General features: G+C 49.3%; 3 protein-coding genes across 5 annotated transcripts in view; 2 read left to right on the top strand and 1 right to left on the bottom strand.

The window, feature by feature from the left end:
* The first annotated feature begins 3 nt into the window (after positions 1-3).
* Positions 4-7,897, top strand: ATPAF2 (ATP synthase mitochondrial F1 complex assembly factor 2). Its single transcript, XM_077274335.1, has 9 exons — positions 4-179; positions 588-747; positions 1,268-1,312; positions 2,140-2,285; positions 2,877-2,974; positions 4,135-4,215; positions 4,657-4,769; positions 4,843-4,958; positions 7,379-7,897. The coding sequence occupies exons 2-9, from the start codon at positions 624-626 to the stop codon at positions 7,514-7,516; spliced, it is 861 nt and encodes a 286-aa protein (XP_077130450.1). The 5' UTR covers positions 4-179; positions 588-623; the 3' UTR covers positions 7,517-7,897.
* Positions 7,898-8,561: 664 nt separating this feature from the next.
* On the bottom strand, positions 8,562-19,519 carry DRC3 (dynein regulatory complex subunit 3). 2 transcript variants are annotated; one of them, XM_077274333.1, is made up of 13 exons: positions 19,413-19,519; positions 18,950-19,123; positions 14,553-14,669; positions 14,116-14,282; positions 13,250-13,396; positions 12,786-12,905; positions 12,427-12,538; positions 10,698-10,873; positions 10,292-10,423; positions 10,127-10,197; positions 9,224-9,347; positions 9,003-9,134; positions 8,562-8,825 (listed from the first exon to the last, which is right to left on the bottom strand). In XM_077274333.1, the coding sequence occupies exons 2-13, from the start codon at positions 19,098-19,100 to the stop codon at positions 8,715-8,717; spliced, it is 1,560 nt and encodes a 519-aa protein (XP_077130448.1). In that variant the 5' UTR covers positions 19,101-19,123; positions 19,413-19,519; the 3' UTR covers positions 8,562-8,714. The 2 variants fall into 2 exon arrangements, with proteins under 2 accessions (XP_077130448.1, XP_077130449.1); XM_077274334.1 differs by lacking the exon at positions 19,413-19,519 and adding an exon at positions 19,246-19,322.
* Positions 19,520-19,849: 330 nt separating this feature from the next.
* Positions 19,850-20,166, top strand: part of TOM1L2 (target of myb1 like 2 membrane trafficking protein) — a 36,791-nt gene continuing 36,474 nt past the window's right edge. For both annotated transcript variants that reach the window (XM_077274332.1, XM_077274330.1), the window contains exon 1: positions 19,850-20,004. In XM_077274332.1, the coding sequence (XP_077130447.1) occupies positions 19,953-20,004 (52 nt within the window). In that variant the 5' untranslated portion in view covers positions 19,850-19,952. The remainder of the gene's footprint in view (positions 20,005-20,166) is intronic.

Here is a 20,166-nt window from a genome sequence, read left to right as displayed (position 1 = left end):
AATGACGGGAGATGTAGTTCTCGTGTCCAGGAGCGGAGGCTGTGATTGGTTGGAAGAGGGATGTGACGTAGGAGGAGACTCCAGGGTCACCAGCAACATGGCTGCGCCCAGAGGAGGAGGCGCCGGGAGGATCAGCATGGCGCCGCTCTCCTGCTCCGGGCGGCGGGTGCTGTGAGCAGGTACATGGCAGCAGTGGGTGGCCCTAAGAGTCGCCCTGTCCTCCCTTTTTATAATTGGGTGTCATCACAGATCTTGCACCTCCCTTCTTCTTTACCTCTGTTGCTGGCTGCTGAGTGAGTCACCTGAGCACCTATCAGTGAGCTCCCTACTGTCTTCCTCCCTCTTCTTTTTCTGATCTATGACTACAGACCTCATCAGAGCTGATTGTGACCTGTAAAAGCCAAATGGAGCAAAATTTGTCCTGAACCCAATTGCAAACTTGAATTTTAACCGCAAAAATAAAAGCATTTCAATAGAAGTCTGCGCAGGTGGACATCCCCTTTAAATGTAAAATAGCCGCTTACTTTAAAGGCTAGACAATTCTTGGTTTATGTTCACACTCAGAATTTTGTCCTCTATTTTTTCAGTTTTCTAAACTAAGTGCAAAACCCCCCACTGTCAGGATGCTGCCGATCCTTCACCGTATGTTGTCAGCGCGGCCTGCGGGTGTGAACGGAGGCCTGTGCCGCAAACTGCGCTCGCTGGGCAGCATCGTCACACAGAGGAGGTCCTATGCCCCCCCGACGGGTGAGTGCTGAGGTGTGACCCCCATAGATGAGCGGCTGCTTCTTATATAGGAAACACCTCTTATTATAAATTCTCTCCATTCTAAAGAATCGCTTTCATTTGTTTATTGCTTGTTGCCAAGGTTACCAGCCACCTCCCCACATTCCAGTGTATTTAATGGTACAATGAATGGCGCTATTCAAAACTATAACTCGCCCCTCAAAAAACAAAACCTCATACGGATATGAGACTGGAAGAATAAAAAAAAAGTTCCAGCTCTTCTAAGAAGGGGAAGAAAAAAAATAAAAGCTGAAAAATCACCTAGTCTGGATTAAAGGGGTTGTGCAAGACACACCTGGTAATGGAGCTCAGCTGTAATACCACATACAACCTGTGAACAGGGGTGGCGCTGTTTTATCTGAACATATTATATGTGACGTATGGGTCTGATCCTGGACAATCCCTGTAATAAAATCACTTATATTTATGTGAATTATAACTTGTATCCGATCTAGTTTCTGTTTTTTTCTTATTGCTCTAGAAAGAAAGAAGTTTTATGAGGGTGTCAGCATCTCCCAAGGTGAAGGTGAGCAGCTCGCACCTATATTCTGCCTCCAAGGATTGAGATATATATAAAGATCCACAGACAAAAGTGTTACATATAAGTCTACCGTGAGTCACCACAAGGGGGAGCTCATGGCAGACTGGGTTTTTATTAGGTTCAAAACAAGATCAGTAAGCACTGCGCTCCCTCTAGTGGTGGCCGCACCGCGCTCCCTCTAGTGGTGGCCGCACCGCGCTCCCTCTAGTGGTGGCCGCACCGCGCTCCCTCTAGTGGTGGCCGCACCGCGCTCCCTCTAGTGGTGGCCGCACCGCGCTCCCTCTAGTGGTGGCCGCACCGCGCTCCCTCTAGTGGTGGCCGCACCGCGCTCCCTCTAGTGGTGGCCGCACCGCGCTCCCTCTAGTGGTGGCCGCACCGCGCTCCCTCTAGTGGTGGCCGCACCGCGCTCCCTCTAGTGGTGGCCGCACCGCGCTCCCTCTAGTGGTGGCCGCACCGCGCTCCTTCTAGTGGTGGCCGCACTGCGCTCCCTCTAGTGGTGGCTGCAGACACAGCTCAATAATACAATTCAGTGTATATACAGACCTCTGTGTCTCAGAAACAAAGTTTTGCCATCTAAAGGGGTATTTATTTATGTAGATGAGAATATACAGTTCCCAGCACTAAAAATGTAATAGTGAATGTCCCAACATATCCTAAGGGAAAGATATTATGGGAAAGGAGTTGAGTGTTGTCTTCACGGTGGATTGAGGAGATTTGACCTCGGATAACTTTGGACTCCGGTGCCCCCCATTCTCTGCGGCTCTCATCTTTCTAAATATGTGGAATCATTTGATGTTTGCTGTATTTATCAGGTGGATTTGAGGTAAACCTGGATCGTAGGAAGTTACGGACCCCGCAGGGAAAGATCTTCACTGTCCCGAGTGAACCCCTAGCGATAGCCGTGGCCACCGAGTGGGAATCCCAGCGAGACACCATCAAATTCTTCACAATGCACCTGGTAACTGAAACTATCTATTATCCATCTATGTATTATCTATCTATTATCTATCATCTATGTATTATCTATATAGCTATCATCTATTATCTATCTATATTATCTATCATCATCTATCTATGTATTATCTATTATCTATCTATTTAATCTATTTATCTATCATCTATCTATTGTCTATGTATCATCTATGTATTATCTATCTATTATCTATCAATTATCTATCTATTATCTATCTATATCATCTATCATCTATCTATTTCTCTATCATCTATCTATTGTCTATGTATTATATATTTAGGAAGCAAAAAATGGAGGCAGCAGCACACCAGTATAAGGTGAAACAAGTGCTTATTAATAGCCCATAGTGGTGACGTTTCAGCTCAAAAACTGTGAGCCTTTCTCTTGAAGCGTCCCCACTCTGGGCTATTAATAAGCACTTGTTTCACCTTATGCTGGGGTGCTGCTGCCTCCACTTTTTGCTTCCTATATAGAGGATTGATTGCTGCCTTGGAGGCACGACACACAGACACACTGCTGCTGGTTTTCTTTTTCTTATATATCGATCATCTCTCCGTCCCCCCTCATTTCCTGCAGACCACCCTGTGTAACACGGCTCTGGATAACCCAACACACAGGAGTAAGGAGCAGCTGATCGCGGCCTCGTTGAAGTTCCTCGATACAGATACTGTCTGGTGAGTCCCTTGTTCCTCCTCACATCGCTGATTTGGGGTCTCTCACTTGTCTTTTAAATGAGAAGACTCTTCTCCTAAAATACTCTGTGCTGCTGGGCAGATTCTGTTCCTCCCACTTCTCCTTCTCGCCCCTCTACACTGATCCTGGCACATTCAGCTTTGTTCTCACTAATATAAAAGTGGCCACATCATCGCCTCCCATTTTATAAGTGCACTCCTGAAATGCTCTGTGCTGCAGCTTGCCCTTAGGCCGCAGTCACACATCCGTTTGACTACTGTCCGATTTTCACAGACTCTTGCTTAGGGAAAAAAATAAACTTTTTTCTCTTTTCCCCCCATATGCGCATAAAAATGATGAACCTCAGTCAGTTTTTCTCATATGTGAAAAAAAAACATAACATGTGAATAAGGCCTTACACCTCAGTGTTCTACCCCTAACCTACAAGATCTGCACAAGCCCCTCCTGAAATACTCTGTGCTATACTGCTGTATCCTCAGTCACTGCCTCCCATGACATTAGCACACTCTGCTCCTGAAATACTTTGTGCTGCTGTGCTATACTGCTCTGTCCTCAGTCACTGCCTCCCATGACATTAGCACACTCTGCTCCTGAAATCCTTTGTGCTGCTGTGCTATTCTGCTCTGTCCTCAGTCACTGCCTCTCATGACATTAGCACACTCCGCTCCTGAAATACTTTGTGCTGCTGTGCTATACTGCTCTGTCCTCAGTCACTGCCTCCCATGACATTAGCACACTCCACTCCTGAAATCCTTTGTGCTGCTGTGCTATTCTGCTCTGTCCTCAGTCACTGCCTCCCATGACATTAGCACACTCCGCTCCTGAAATACTTTGTACTGCTGTGCTATTCTGCTCTGTCCTCAGTTACTGCCTCCCATGACATTAGCACACTCCACTCCTGAAATCCTCTGCCCTGCTGTGCTATACTGCTCTGTCCTCAGTCACTGCCTCCCATGGCATTAGCACACTCCGCTCCTGAAATCCTCTGCCCTGCTGTGCTATACTGCTCTCTTCTCAGTCACTGCCTCCCATGGCATTAGCACACTCCGCTCCTGAAATCCTCTGCCCTGCTGTGGCACACCTGCAGCCCACCCTCGCCATATGTCCGGACCGCTCACTCCTTCCTGTTTTTCCCCTGCAGTTACAGAGTAGAGGAGCCCCCCGCACTAGTAGAGCTACAGACGAACGAATGGGACCCCGTACTGAAATGGGCAGAAAATAGGTGAGAGGGTGCAGTGTTCTGACATCCCGTGCATCGTTAGTGACCTATTAAAGGGATACTCCATCTCTGGGGACAATATATTTCTTTTTTCACTGAAATGCATTTATTTGGGATAATAATTAATTTTTGCAATTGGGTTTCATCAATTATTTTGCACGTTTGGCTTTTACAGACTGTTTCTCTTCAAGTTAAACTTTAATATGGTCCGTGGTCATAAAAAAGGTGAGCGGGGCTCAGATAAAAGCGTTAGAAGCTCACTGACAGAATTCCCGTTTACTCCTTCTGCAGCCAGTGTTAGACATGGAGACACGGAGACTGTAGAAGGCAAACCATGGAAACATTTTAATGAAACGCAATTGCAAAAAATTATTTTTCTTCAATAATATATACAGTCAAGTTAAAAAATGAAAAAAATCTCTAATTCCGGGTTCTGCTCCTCAGGTACAATGTTGTGATCGGCTCGTCCACCAGCATCATGGGTCCAGTGATTCCCGATGAGACCAGAGAGGTGTTACACCGCCATCTGGCCTCCTACAACTCCTGGTCGTTAATAGGTCAGTGACCGCCATGTTGTCCGCTCCTCGGGGCTGCGTCTGTGCCCCTGATCTGATGATTTCTGCTCCGCAGGCATCGAGTTTATGGTTTCTCAGCTGAAATCGCTGATCCTCGCCATGGGCCTTCTGGACCGATTCATGACTGTGCAAAAGGCCGTCCTGCTGTCCCGCCTGGAGGAGGAGTATCAGGTAGATCGGGCCCCTGGGAATAAATACTCCTCGATTTCCCCCTAGAGGCCCATGATAAGGCAAAAGAGGTCTCCCTAACGGCAGCATGGGAGGACGGGGTGCACATACTTTCTGTGGTTGTATATATTTAGAACTTGGGACTTACTAAGTTTTCAATGACCTGCAAAATATATATATTTTGTTTTTCCTCCCATTTTTCCAAGAGCCATTTTTGGCAGCAGCCATGGAGGCCTTCTGCATGTCTAAAGCAGCCGTGATATCCCATCGGCCCCTGCGATTGCATTGTGGGGGGGTGTCAATGGCATTTGAGCTATTTAAATGCCACATTCAGTGATTTGATAACGGTATCTAAATAGTTAAACAGCAGCAAACTGAGCTAGCTCTGATTGCTGCTGTTACATCTGGATAACACAGCTGACATCTCCAGCTCCTGAGCCTGCTTCATTCATTCATCCAGACTCGACATATGTAAAGGGGGAATCCAGTAGAATGACCCTTTGGTATCTGGCATATGTAAAGGGGGAATCCAGTGGAATGACCCTTTGGTATCTGATATATGTAAAGAGGGAATCCAGTGGAATGACTCTTTGGTATCTGATATATGTAAAGAGGGAATCCAGTGGAATGACCCTTTGGTATCTGATATATGTAAAGAGGGAATCCAGTGGAATGACCCTTTGGTATCTGGCATATGTAAAGGGGGAATCCAGTGGAATGACCCTTTGGTATCTGATATATGTAAAGAGGGAATCCAGTGGATTGACCCTTTGATATCTGGCATATGTAAAGGGGGAATCCAGTGGAATGACCCTTTGGTATCTGATATATGTAAAGAGGGAATCCAGTGGATTGACCCTTTGATATCTGGCATATGTAAAGGGGGAATCCAGTGGAATGACCCTTTGATATCTGGCATATGTAAAGGGGGGATCCAGTAGAATGACCCTTTGATATTTGACATATGTAAAGGGGGAATCCAGTGGAATGACCCTTTGATATCTGACATATGCAAAGAGGGAATCCAGTGGATTGACCCTTTGATATCTGATATATGTAAAGAGGGAATCCAGTGGAATGACCCTTTGATATCTGGCATATGTAAAGGGGGAATCCAGTGGATTGACCCTTTGATATCTGGCATATGTTAATGGGGGATCCAGTGAATGACCCTTTGATATTTGACATATGTAAAGGGGGAATCCATTAGAATGACCCTTTGATATTTGACATATGTAAAGGGGGAATCCATTGGAATGACCCTTTGATATCTGATATATGTAAAGAGGGAATCCAGTGGAATGACCCTTTGATATCTGGCATATGTAAAGGGGGAATCCAGTGGAATGACCCTTTGATATCTGACATATGTAAAGGGAGAATCCAGTAGAATGACCCTTTGGAATCTGACATATGTAAAGGGGGAATCCAGTAGAATGACTCTTTGATATCTGTCATATGTAAAGGGGGAATCCAGTGGAATGACCCTTTGATATCTGGCATATGTAAAGGGGGGATCCAGTGAATGACCCTTTGATATTTGACATATGTAAAGGGGGAATCCAGTGGAATGACCCTTTGGAATCTGACATATGTAAAGGGAGAATCCAGTAGAATGACTCTTTGATATCTGTCATATGTAAAGGGGGAATCCAGTGGAATGACCCTTTGATATCTGGCATATGTAAAGGGGGAATCCAGTGGATTGACCCTTTGATATCTGGCATATGTAAAGGGGGGATCCAGTGAATGACCCTTTGATATTTGACATATGTAAAGGGGGAATCCATTGGAATGACCCTTTGATATCTGATATATGTAAAGAGGGAATCCAGTGGAATGACCCTTTGATATCTTGCATATGTAAAGGGGGGATCCAGTGAATGACCCTTTGATATTTGACATATGTAAAGGGGGAATCCAGTGGAATGACCCTTTCATATCTGATATATGTAAAGAGGGAATCCAGTGGAATGACCGTTTGATATTTGACATATCTAAAGGGGGAATCCAGTGAATTGACCCTTTGATATCTGACATATGTAAAGGGGGAATCCAGTAGAATGACCCTTTGATATCTGACATATGTAAAGGGTGAATCCAATGGAATGACCCTTTGTTATTTGATAGGTGCCTGTGATCTGGGACCACCATTATGAAAGGGCTTTGTAGAGCAGGGGTCTCCAGTTATACATAGACTATAACACTCAGAGTCCTCACAGCCTATGGGGTAGACCGGGCGTTGTAGCCTAGTGGTCGCAGTCTGTAGACCCTTGCTTTAGAGATCAGATCCCTTTGGCACGGTGCAACATTGTAATGGAAGGGATGAACCTGTACCAGAAATCTCCAGGTAGGATCAAAGGGTTCTGATCCATCTACTATTATCTGATGGGCGTTTAACCCTTCATTCTCTCTGATCGCAGATCCAGCGCTGGGGCAACGTGGAATGGGCTCACGACTACGACCTTCAGGAGTTACAGGCCCGAACGGCCGCAGGGACCTTGTTTGTCCATCTCTGTTCTTCAAGCTCCAGTATTAAGCACAAGCTCCTGCAGGACTGATCTCCGAGATCCGCCATGACGCACGGACAACATCTCACTTCTCAACACAATGCTGTTTCAATATTTAAATTTTTTTTTCTATTTTGTGCTCACAGCTCCCATGCTGAATACTGCGTCTCCTTGGTTACAGACTACAAGCCAACTGTGCAGTCAAGCAGTCCTGTACTTCTTGTTAAATCACTTCCGGTAGGTTAGCAAGATGTAGGGGACGGATAAAAGGAGGCGTCATTGCAGGGTCAGGTGACAGGGTTCATTTGGAGTCATAGCTCTGCATTGGAGCTGTGTACACAAAACGGTCGGAAATCAAAATAAGAAAGCCCCATTTGTAATCATATATTCTTTTTTTTTGTAACATAAAAAATAAATACCATAAATGAGAAATGGGTTAATATATAATGTGTGGTCGGTTTACATAGGACTGCATATGACCGGATCGTTCTTCCTCGCTGATTGGCTTTCTTGGGCCAATTACACAAAATGACTGCTGTGGTCATGTGATCCATTATAGTCTTTGTGGGGGGAGGGGCGAGTTTTTCTTTTCTTGTGGAGACCGCCCTGCAGGTATAGGGGACTTATAGGTGGGGCCAAGCACCCTGGAAAAAGTATGCAAATTAGCTCTGCAAAAGGAAGGAGGGGAGTTCACTTATTTTAGGCCAATGTTTAACCCTTTGATGACTTAGGATTTTAGCAAAACAAGCGACTCCTCCAAAAATGAAAGGCAGCCATCTTTAGTCATTGGGGGTCTCGGTGTTCCTGTCCTTCTTCAGTCAGGGCAGGATAGCGGTCAGCAAGAGAAAGGCCCTTGGAGATTTAGGAGGTACTGTTTCTCTGTGTCGGTGTCTTTTAGGATGTTCGGCCAATATCTCAAGTCATGTGGCAAGTCTCCTTTAAAGGGATTGTCCAGTATTAGAACAAAAAAAGTCTGCTTTTTTTTTCCTGAAACAGCGCCACTCGTGACTATGGGTTGTGTTTGGTATTACAGCCCCACTGAAGCTGAGCTGCAGTGTCACACAGAGTCCATGGTCTGGGGTGGCGCTGTTTCTTAAAGAAAGCAGTCATTTTTTTTTTTCTAATCCTGGACAACCCCTTTAAAGGAGACTTTTCACATGGAGAAAGCTGTAGTGGGTGTGAACTCAACCTTAAATGACCGTTTCTGGTCCATGTGGTCAAGATGGCGTGAAACGCAGCTCCTCGCTTGTCATATTTGCTCCAGCACGTCAAGGTTGTCCAGCTCGTCTCGCAGGTGATCGATGTAGGTGTCGATCTCGGCGACGCGCGTCCGATTCCTTTGCAGTTCTTCCCTGTGAACCTGGACAGAAGTTGACATAAAATGAATGAGTCTCCTCTGTAACTGAGGCTCTTAGTGATGCCCCCAGTTACAGTGGAAAAAAATGATGAAAGAAGTCGCTCTCGCCTCCTCCTTTTTTTAATGATTTTCCTCGCGTAATGAAAACCTCGCATAACCCCCTAAATCAAAAAATCTCACCTGTTGTACCAGGTTTGTAGCCCAGTTGTTAATTTTGGTGACCAGCTCGTCCTCTCGGTTGTCGATTTTCAGCATGTGTATGTCATGGGAGGCGCTGACCGCGTTAATGATGGTGTCTTTGTCTACAAATAACTGTGAAGAGAGTAGACCGCGAGCAGCGACTTCAGACTAGCTGCTTTGTCCACCGTGCTTTACACTGCCAGATCTAAGTGTTACATTACCGCTCGGAGGTCATCGGTCACGTCTTCGTCCATCTCCCCCTTCAGGACTCTCTCCAGCAGGCTGATGCTCAGCTCCAGGAGCTTCTCGTGGTGCTGGTTCTCCAGGTCTCTGATCTGGGCCATTGTATGGGGACGAGTCAGGGCAATTTCTGTGACCGCGGTAATAAAATGCCATCACTTTACCCAATGACTTGTCTTTTTATCTATTCCTCCCTCACTCTGTATCATATCTTAACCTTTAGTTGCTCACCACATGAAGCTATCTACTGTTCCCTGTTATCTGCCACTTTAAGTATTTGCCAGGTATCTACTTTTAATAAGGGATAGTATATGGCTAGAATATGCCTTTAATTTAAAGGGGTTTTGGAAAACCGCTGTTCCCTGTGTTTTTTTTGTTTTTTTAAATATGTGTATTACTCACCCTTCCCAGGTCCAGGGCCGCTCCTCCTTATTGTCTGGAGCGCTGATGTTGCGTCAAGAGCGCTGTAGCCAATTAACTCGTGCCACCAAAGAGCTGAGCGCATTGATTGGCTGCTAAAATGTCACATCCGCGATGCAGACAATGAGACACTTGGAGCTTTGGAGCTGGACCTGGGTTAGGTGAGTAAGGCTCATACAGCGGGATTTAACAGGTTAACATCTGCGTACAGAGCGCTGTTAAAGGCACTTGTCGTGATGGGGTTGATGATTACTGGGGGTCCGACCTGAGAATGTGGGGTCTGCAGCGCCCCTGCCCATTGGGGTACGCAGGGAGCCGCAACTTCACAGCCTGCCCTATCACTGGAAATGATCTCATTGCATGACAGCAAGCAGAGATCTTGACACATTGAAATAGAAAACTATGGTAGAAACTGGTGTTACTTTGTCCGCTGCCTCCAGCCTTTACAGACTGAGAAAGGATATAGGCTCTGCACGGTTTCCAGGAACGTGGCCACCAGGTCGCCGATATTTCGCTCGTACTCCTTTATAATTTCCTGCAGGAAGGAGAATGGAGCAAGATGTCACCGACCCAAAGCATCCCTGCTGTATCTGCACCAATCTATTGTTCCTCCTGGTAATGGCTCCTACCTCGAGCTGATCCACCAGCTGAATCTCCAGCTGTAACAGTGCGTCCATCAGCTGGGCCACATCCTGGCTGTACTGCAAGGATTTAGCATCCACAATCTGCTGCTCGGTGATCTGGGAGAGTTCATATAGCAGCTGCCGAAAAAAGAAAAAATATGGGTGTAAGATCGTAAAGAAAGCAGCACAGAGGGATCTACTGCAATTAGGACTTTATAGCGCAACAGAACAACCCGAGCGCCAGCACAGAACTGCATCGGGAGAAGCCAGGAATTAAAAAGTGGGAGGAACTGTAGCAAATCCTCAGCCGTGACAAGGTTTAGGTTTGCATTCGCTGACAGCAAGCAGAGATCTTGCAGAATTACAATGGTGAGTTTTATGAGCCCGATAGACAGTGATGTCTCTTCCTCACCTCGTTATTTTTCGACTCCAATTCTTGGATTTTCTTGGCTCCCGCCTCTTGGTTTTCCGTCACGGCTTCCTGCAGACATTCGTTGAATTCCGCCATCTCTGCTTCCCTCTTTTCGTGCTGCTTGAGGCCGTAGTCGAATATGTTCTGGCAGATTTCAGTGCATTTTGTCCTATAGGTGAGGGGCAGGCTAAGGAATGGCGCAGGCACATCGGCTCGTGATACCACGGGGTAAGTGGGGAGAAGGCAGGCGCCGAAAACTGGGATCAAGGTTAGAACAATAAGGCGCAGTGTGCAATGGTCACTATCACCCCAAACAACTTGATCTAATGTGATAAAGTGATCCGTGGATCCTCTATTTACAAATTATGTCTCATCTCCGGAAAAATCCCTATAAAGTAGAGGCACAAGGTGTCTCCCCCTTGTATAATAAAGAGTCGGAGCAGGGGTTTGTCTCTACAGGAAGTGAGGGCGGGGCTTCATTACTGTACAGAAAGTGAGGGCGGGGCTTCATCACTGTACAGGAAGTGAGGGCGTGGCTTCATTGCTGTACAGGAAGTGAGGGCGTGGCTTCATTACTGTACAGGAAGTGAGGGCGGGGCTTCATTACTGTACAGGAAGTGAGGGCGGGGCTTCATTACTGTACAGGAAGTGAGGGCGGGGCTTCATCGCTGTACAGGAAGTGAGGGCGTGGCTTCATTACTGTACAGGAAGTGAGGGCGGGGCTTCATTACTGTACAGGAAGTGAGGGCGGGGCTTCATTACTGTACAGGAAGTGAGGGCGGGGCTTCATTACTGTACAGGAAGTGAGGGCGGGGCTTCATTACTGTACAGGAAGTGAGGCGAGGCTTCATTACTGTACAGGAAGTGAGGGCGGGGCTTCACTGCTGTACAGGAAGTGAGGGCGTGGCTTCATTGCTGTAAAGGAAGTGAGGGCGGGGCTTCATTGTACAGGAAATGAGGGCGGAACTTCGTCTCTACCCAAAGTGGGGGTCTTTCTACAGGAAATGGAGGTAGGGCTTTGTTTTGTAACACGAAGTGGAGGAGGGGCTTCTTTTCACTACAGGAAGTGGGTGTGGCTCTTTGTTTCTCTACAGGAAGTGGTGCGGGGCTTTATTTTAAGTGGGGATGGGTCTTTGTCTCTCTAGAGGAAGTGGGGGGGCGGGACCTTGTAGGAAGTGGGGAATGGGTATTTGTAGGAAGTTGGGGTGGGTCTTTGTCTCTACAGGAAGTGGAGGCGGGACTTTGTAAGAAGTGGGGGTGGGTCTTTGTCTCTCTACAGGAAGTGGAGGCGGGACTTTGTAAGAAGTGGGGGTGGGTCTTTGTCTCTCTACAGGAAGTGGAGGCGGGACTTTGTAAGAAGTGGGGGTGGGTCTTTGTCTCTTATCTACTGTCTGTCAAACCACATACATACATAACAGAGAAACAACTTTCATCTTAGGGCAGGCAAGCCATTGGACAATGGTAGAAGTAATGCATACTGGCAAGTTACGGAAAGGAAATGTCAGCACCTATAGTGCTGGCAGAATGCAGATGAATAGGCACCACCCACTGGCGAAGAGCAGAAGGCAAGTTACAGAGCATGAGAATTGGGATAGTTCCTGAACATATTAAACTGGATTGTGCACCAAAAACAGTTGTACCTTGTGAGCGAAGGCGGCAGCTTTTCTACAGGTTTGCTTTCAATAATGCCGCCATATTCACTGCACAAGATGCATAATAAAAGGATATGATTCCACAAGTTCAGCGACAGCGGGAAGGGCTGAGAGCCGGGATCCTTCCACGTCATCTGCATACATGCCCTCAAACAGGTAGGGGCCGTTCAGATACTCCACATAGGCGGCCTTAACAGAAAATGGATGAGAGCAGCTTGTGCCTGTTCACACTTGTTGCTTTCTGGTAGAGGATTCTGCTCAGTTTTAATATTTTTGTAATTTAACAAAAAAGCTAATTTTAGAGTCTATAGTAAGATTGTGACATGACTGGGGGTCTGCACGGGATGGGGGACAGCACTATGTCATGACTGATGAGGGGGCTGGGCAGGGTAACTCCAAGCCCCTTCCACAGTTAGGTTCATTATTCGGCGAGTACCTTGTGTGCATCCAGCTCTCGCTGATGCTTCTCCGCTTCCTCTTGCTTCACCCTCTCCAGGGTCTCGTTCTGATTCAGCTCCTCGATGGAATACTGGTACTTCACGTTAGCAATGTCCCTCTATGGTACAAAATGGAGGCCTTAAAGGGGTTGTCCACTGCTTTTATATTGATGGCCTACCCTTACGATAGGTCATCAATGTCAGATTGGTGAGGATGCAACACTTGGTTTCCTGCCGATCGGATGGGATCAGTTGCGGAGCTGCGCAGCACAAATCTGTCTACTGTATGGTGGGCGCAGCGCGGGACTGCAGATCCACTCCCATGTGTAAGAATAGGGGAATTTCTGCAGCACTGGACCAGTGCAGTGATAGATTTGCATGGAACAGAGCTTGGACTCGGGACCCCCCTTTACTATGGTCCTCGGCTATGGTGATACTGCAGAGAGAAGAACCATATACATACTATGTTCTCGTCTACCAGTCGGAAGTCCAGGTACACCAGGTCTGGCAGATGAGCCGCCAGGAATAATTTATAATGTTCATCTTCAGACAGAGGATTTCCTGACAGATTCAGGGTCCTCAGATGCTTGAATCTGCGGAGGTAGATGAGCTGGAGGCAAGGAAATAACACGGTGTTATGTGAAGATGTCCCTCATAACATCATTTATACATATAGAGAGTAAAAGGGGGGGGGGGCACATGTGGCTGCTTTCTTCTTAAACAGCACCACCCTGTCCACAGGCTGTGTCAGGTACTGCAGCTCAGCTACAGTCACTTCAATACAGCTTGGACACAAAAGATGGACAGGTGCGGTGCCATTATTTAAGACTGGATTCAGATATCTGTGTGTCATGGACCCCAATACGAGGACTGGAGAAAGCTCCCCGGACAGGGACCTGACAGCCTTAAACATGCTGCATCCGTTCTCTGTAATGCGGTTCGTACTCGGACCATGATATACAGACTTCTGAAATTGGCCTTAGAAATCAGCCATGTTGCTCTGTACCTGAAAACTCCCTTTAAGTTTAAAAAGAGTTAAATTGTTCCATAACCAATTAATAGACTTTGTAGGGGGCTAAGTGAGATCACATGATAGGTGACAAATGTATGATCCCTGGGGTCTACCTGCTGAGACCCCAGGGATCATGAAGTCCCCTACGTGACCAGTGCTCCAATCATTGCCTATCAAAGCGGTGGTCACACGTGGGACCCTCATTGGTGCCGTCAGACTTCAGCGATCCTACATTTATCTGTCCATCTGGGGGATGGGTCATAAATGAATGATCGCAGTGTATACCCCACCCCTCCGGACCCTACGTCCTGCCTTACGTTTTCCAGCGAGGTCAGGTTGTTGTTCCCTATGGACAGGACCTGCAGATTCTTCAGACTGTCCATGTTCTCCAGGGCTGAGATGCGGTTGTTGTACAGACTGAGATCCTCCAGCTTGGGGAGAGCGCTCAGGCCTTCAATCACCTCGATGTTGTTGAAAGACAGGTCTGTAAGATGTCACAATATGATTGGTTATTTTGCCGCTTTTCCTATGATTATGCCATCACTTGGGCATCTGTGAATGAAGGGCGTGCATTGGCTCAGCTCTACGGAGAACTGCAGGCCGCCATATTGGGGAGAATAGGACCAGCGGCAGTTCCCTGCACAGTCAAATGAATGGAGGATGCAGACTTACCGGAGGACAACATTCTCACGATCTGCAAGTTTCCCAGCGATAACGGCAATACATAGGAATGGTATGGAAGCCGTTTACTCACCGAGCCAAACTAAATGCACCAACGGGTCCAGTCCCTGGATCTTCTCAATGATGTTGTTGTCCAGCTGTAGTTTGGTCAGATTGTGGAACTGCCACAGATTATCCACCTTCAGGATGTCTGAAACAATGAAACCAACATTAATCCATCTGTCAGCTAGGGGTGCTACTGACTTTCTCATGGCAACCAGGGGGGCTCCACTGAAAACCCCTGTGTCTGTGATCAGAGCTAAGGGTGCTACTGATTTTCTCATGGCAACCAGGGGGGCTCCACTGAAAACCCCTCTGTCTGCGATCGGAGCTAGGGGTGCTACTGACTTTCTCATGGCAACCAGGGGGGCTCCACTGAAGACCCCTGTGTCTGCGATCAGAGCTAGGGCTGCTACTGACTTTCTCATGGCAACCAGGGGGCTCCACTGAAAACCCCTCTGTCTGCGATCAGAGCTAGGGGTGCTACTGACTTTCTCATGGCAGCCAGGGGGCTCCACTGAAGACCCCTGTGTCTGCGATCAGAGCTAGGGGTGCTACTGACTTTCTCATGGCAACCAGGGGGCTCCACTGAAAACCCCTCTGTCTGCGATTAGAGCTAGGGGTGCTACTGACTTTCTCATGGCAACCAGGGGGCTCCACTGAAGACCCCTGTGTCTGCGATCAGAGCTAGGGGTGCTACTGACTTTCTCATGGCAGCCAGGGGGCTCCACTGAAAACCCCTCTGTCTGCGATCAGAGCTAGGGGTGCTACTGACTTTCTCATGGCAGCCAGGGGGCTCCACTGAATACCCCTGTGTTCGCGATCAGAGCTAGGGGTGCTACTGACTTTCTCATGGCAGCCAGGGGGGCTCCACTGAATACCCCTGTGTCTGCGATCAGAGCTAGGGGTGCTACTGACTTTCTCATGGCAGCTAGGGGGGCTCCACTGAATACCCCTGTGTCTGCGATTAGAGCTAGGGGTGCTACTGACTTTCTCATGGCAACCAGGGGGCTCCACTGAAAACCCCTCTGTCTGCGATCAGAGCTAGGGGTGCTACTGACTTTCTCATGGCAGCCAGGGGGCTCCACTGAATACCCCTGTGTCTGCGATTAGAGCTAGGGGTGCTACTGACTTTCTCATGGCAAACAGTGTAATCCTCTGCGTCCGCCATATTTGAGATCAGTAATTTACAATACTCTGCAATATTGCATTATTGTATTGTGCAAGTCACCCAGGAAGACTAATAAAAAGCGTAAAAAGAGATTATATATATATAAATAGAAAAAATTGAAATGAAAGCTCATACAGTGAACACGGAAATAAGAAAAAAACAGAATAAATTAATTAAATCAATCAATAAATAAAAATCGCTGTTTTATCATCACTCCTCCTTAAAAAAAAAGGAAAATAAAGAGATCAGAAAGTCGTACAGAGGAACAAATAGTGAAAGTGAATCTGCAGCTTGTACCGCAGAGAACGAGCCTCGAGACGACTGTACGGACCGGAGGAAAAAAGTTACAGCTCTTGGAAATCGAGGAGGAAAACTGTGAACGTGAAGCAGAGCCGCCGGGACCCTAACACCTGAGGGCGACCTAAGGACCCTGACACCCGAGGGCGACATAAGGACCCTGACACCCGAGGGCGACATAAGGACCCTGACACCCGAGGGCGACATAAGGACCCTGACACCCGAGGGCGACATAAGGACCCTGACACCCGAGGGCGACATAAGGACCCTGACACCTGAAGGCGACATAAGGACCCTGACACCTGAGGGCGACATAAGGACCCTGACACCCGAGGGCGACATAAGGACCCTGACACCCGAGGGCGACATAAGGACCCTGACACCCGAGGGCGACATAAGGACCCTGACACCCGAGGGCGACATAAGGACCCTGACACCCGAGGGCGACATAAGGACCCTGACACCCGAGGGCGACATAAGGACCCTGACACACGAGGGCGACATAAGGACCCTGACACCCGAGGGCGACATAGGGACCCTGACACCTGAGGGTGACATAAGGACCCTGACACCCGAGGGCGACATAAGGACCCTGACACCTGAGGGCGACATAAGGACCCTGACACCCGAGGGCGACATAAGGACCCTGACACCCGAGGGCGACATAAGGACCCTGACACCCGAGGGCGACATAAGGACCCTGACACCCGAAGGCGACATAAGGACCCTGACACCCAAAGGCGACATAAGGACCCTGACACCTGAGGGCGACATAAGGACCCTGACACCCGAGGGCGACATAAGGACCCTGACACCCGAGGGCGACATAAGGACCCTGACACCCGAGGGCGACATAAGGACCCTGACACCCGAGGGCGACATAAGGACCCTGACCCATGAGGGCGACATAAGGACCCTGACACCCGAGGGCGACATAAGGACCCTGACACACGAGGGCAACATAAGGACCCTGACACCCGAGGGCGACATAAGGACCATGACACCCGAGGGCGACATAAGGACCCTGACCCACGAGGGCGACATAAGGACCCTGACACCCGACGGCGACATAAGGACCCTGACACACGAGGGCGACATAAGGCCCGACACCCGAGGGCGACATAAGGACCCTGACACCCGAGGGCGACATAAGGACCCTGACACCCGAGGGCGACATAAGGACCCTGACACCCGAGGGCGACATAAGGACCCTGACACCCGAGGGCGACATAAGGACCCTGACACCCGAGGGCGACATAAGGACCCTGACACCCGACGGCGACATAAGGACCCTGACACCCGAAGGCGACATAAGGACCCTGACACCCGACGGCGACATAAGGACCCTGACACCCGAAGGCGACATAAGGACCCTGACACACGAGGGCGACATAAGGACCCTGACACCTGACGGCGACATAAGGACCCTGACACCCGAGGGCGACATAAGGACCCTGACACCCGAGGGCGACATAAGGCCCGACACCCGAGGGCGACATAAGGCCCGACACCCGAGGGCGACATAAGGACCCTGACACCCGAGGGCGACATAAGGACCCTGACACCCGAGGGCGACATAAGGACCCTGACACCTGACGGCGACATAAGGACCCTGACACCCGAGGGCGACATAAGGACCCTGACACCCGAGGGCGACATAAGGACCCTGACACCCGAGGGCGACATAGGGACCCTGACACCCGAGGGCGACATAAGGACCCTGACACCTGAGGGCGACAAGGACCCTGACACCCGAGGGCGACATAAGGACCCTGACACCCGAGGGCGACATATGGACCCTGACACCCGAGGGTGACATAAGGACCCTGACACCTGATGGCGACATAAGGACCCTGACACCCGAGGGCGACATAAGGACCCTGACACCCGAGGGCGACATAGGGACCCTGACACCCAAGGGCGGCATAAGGACCCTGACACCTGAGGGCGACAAGGACCCTGACACCTGAGGGCGACAAGGACCCTGACACCTGAGGGCGACATAAGGACCCTGACACCCGAGGGCGACATAAGGACCCTGACACCCGAGGGCGACATAGGGACCCTGACACCCGAGGGCGACATAGGGACCCTGACACCCGAGGGCGACATAAGGACCCTGACACCCGAGGGCGACATAGGGACCCTGACACCCGAGGGTGGCATAAGGACCCTGACACCTGAGGGCGACATAAGGACCCTGACATCTGAGGGCGACATAAGGACCCTGACACCTGAAGGCGACATAAGGACCCTGACACCCGAGGGCGACATAAGGACCCTGACACCCGAGGGCGACATAAGGACCCTGACACCCGAGGGCGACATAAGGACCCTGACACCTGAGGGCGACATAAGGACCCTGACATCCGAGGGCGACATAAGGACCCTGACACACGAGGGCGACATAAGGACCCTGACACCCGAGGGCGACATAGGGACCCTGACACCCAAGGGCGACATAAGGACCCTGACACCCGAGGGCGACAAGGACCCTGACACCTGAGGGCGACATAAGGACCCTGACACCTGAGGGCGACATAAGGACCCTGACACCCGAGGGCGACATAAGGACCCTGACATCCGAGGGCGACATAAGGACCCTGACATCCGAGGGCGACATAAGGACCCTGACACACGAGGGCGACATAAGGACCCTGACACCCGAGGGCGACATAGGGACTCTGACACCCAAGGGCGACATAAGGACCCTGACACCCGAGGGCGACAAGGACCCTGACACCTGAGGGCGACATAAGGACCCTGACACCCGAGGGTGACATAAGGACCCTGACACCCGAGGGCGACATAAGGCCCCTGACACCCGAGGGCGACATAAGGACCCTGACACCCGAGGGCGACATAAGGACCCTGACACCCGAGGGCGACATAAGGACCCTGACACCCGAGGGCGACGTAACCCCGGAGCGGCTCCTGCCCGCGATGCTGCAGACTCTTCTCACTCTTGAAGTCGAGGCGTAGGCTGGTGACGTCCTTGAAGCTGACGCCCTCCATCTTGGCGATGCGGCCGGCCTCCCCCCGCGGACCCTGCTCCTCCACGGCGTCTCTCAGCATCTCCTCGTCCATCACGTTCGGCTCCGCAGTGTCGTACATGGCGCTCGTCTTCGGCTTCTTTCCTAAAAGTAAAAAAAAAACATCTGTATATTCACTGACAGCAAGCAGAGTTAGAGGCGAAAAATGACAAGAAACCAAAATAAAAGGTGTATTAGAAGATAGGAGAACGGTGTACTACACCTACTGGTAGGACTCGCTGGTACTTGTAGTTTCACACCGGGCTATTCCTAAAGTACCCGCTGTACTGTGACAACGCCTAAGATTCTCTTTATGTTTCAGTGCAATTTACAAAAAAAACAAAACAAAAAAAACAGTAAATAAATTGAAAAACATAAAAGTTCCATTATTTACCCGTCAGATCTGCAAAAGCTGAAAAGTGTTTGGATGGTTACTAAGGGAAACGGGGCACGTGATCCGTATTGACCAATAAACAAGCATTAATTTAAAGGCACACTGGCACAAATAAAGTTTCGATATTCAAATTATAATGAGCCAATAGGAATTGGTTATTGAAAATGACGTCACGAGAAGGTGGTTATTCTTAATGACCAAGCAATGGCATGGGCCATTGGCCAATCAGAATCAAGGGGCGGGTGTTGGTCCTGTCATCTCCATCGGAAGCGGGATAAAGGGACAGTCAGGGGAGACAACTCATTTCTAATTGGCCGAGGAGTCAGTATGTCAATAGAAATGACAGGAGAAGCGTCCAATCAGATGTGGATGATGCTTATTTTTTAGAAAAATGGGTAGGGTCTTATATTGATTGACAAAAGAATAAACCAATGGTTGTAGATTAGCAGTAAATGCAGCCAATGGTGACAGGGAGCAGGCGGGACTCGGCTTGTCTGTGGGAGCCATTGCAGGGGCCGGCGGCTGTTTGTTGTCATCAAGATGGAGTTTCTACTGGGGAACCCGTACAGCACCCCGGTGGGGCAGTGTGTCGGTAAGAGACCCGCAGGCCGGACCGTGTCCTCTACCGGCCACCTACAGAGTGCAGGGCCTCCGTATACAGACAGCCGTATACACAGAGCTCCTATATACAGAGAGCTCCTATATACAGCCCGCCCCTATATACAGAGAGCTCCTATATACAGCCCGCCCCTAT

Source organism: Ranitomeya variabilis, chromosome 7, assembly GCF_051348905.1.
Source record: "Ranitomeya variabilis isolate aRanVar5 chromosome 7, aRanVar5.hap1, whole genome shotgun sequence".
In the NCBI taxonomy this organism is placed as follows: Eukaryota; Metazoa; Chordata; class Amphibia; order Anura; family Dendrobatidae; genus Ranitomeya; species Ranitomeya variabilis.
The sequence above is the reverse complement of the archived record's forward strand: the minus strand, read 5'-3'. Positions and strand labels throughout refer to the sequence as shown.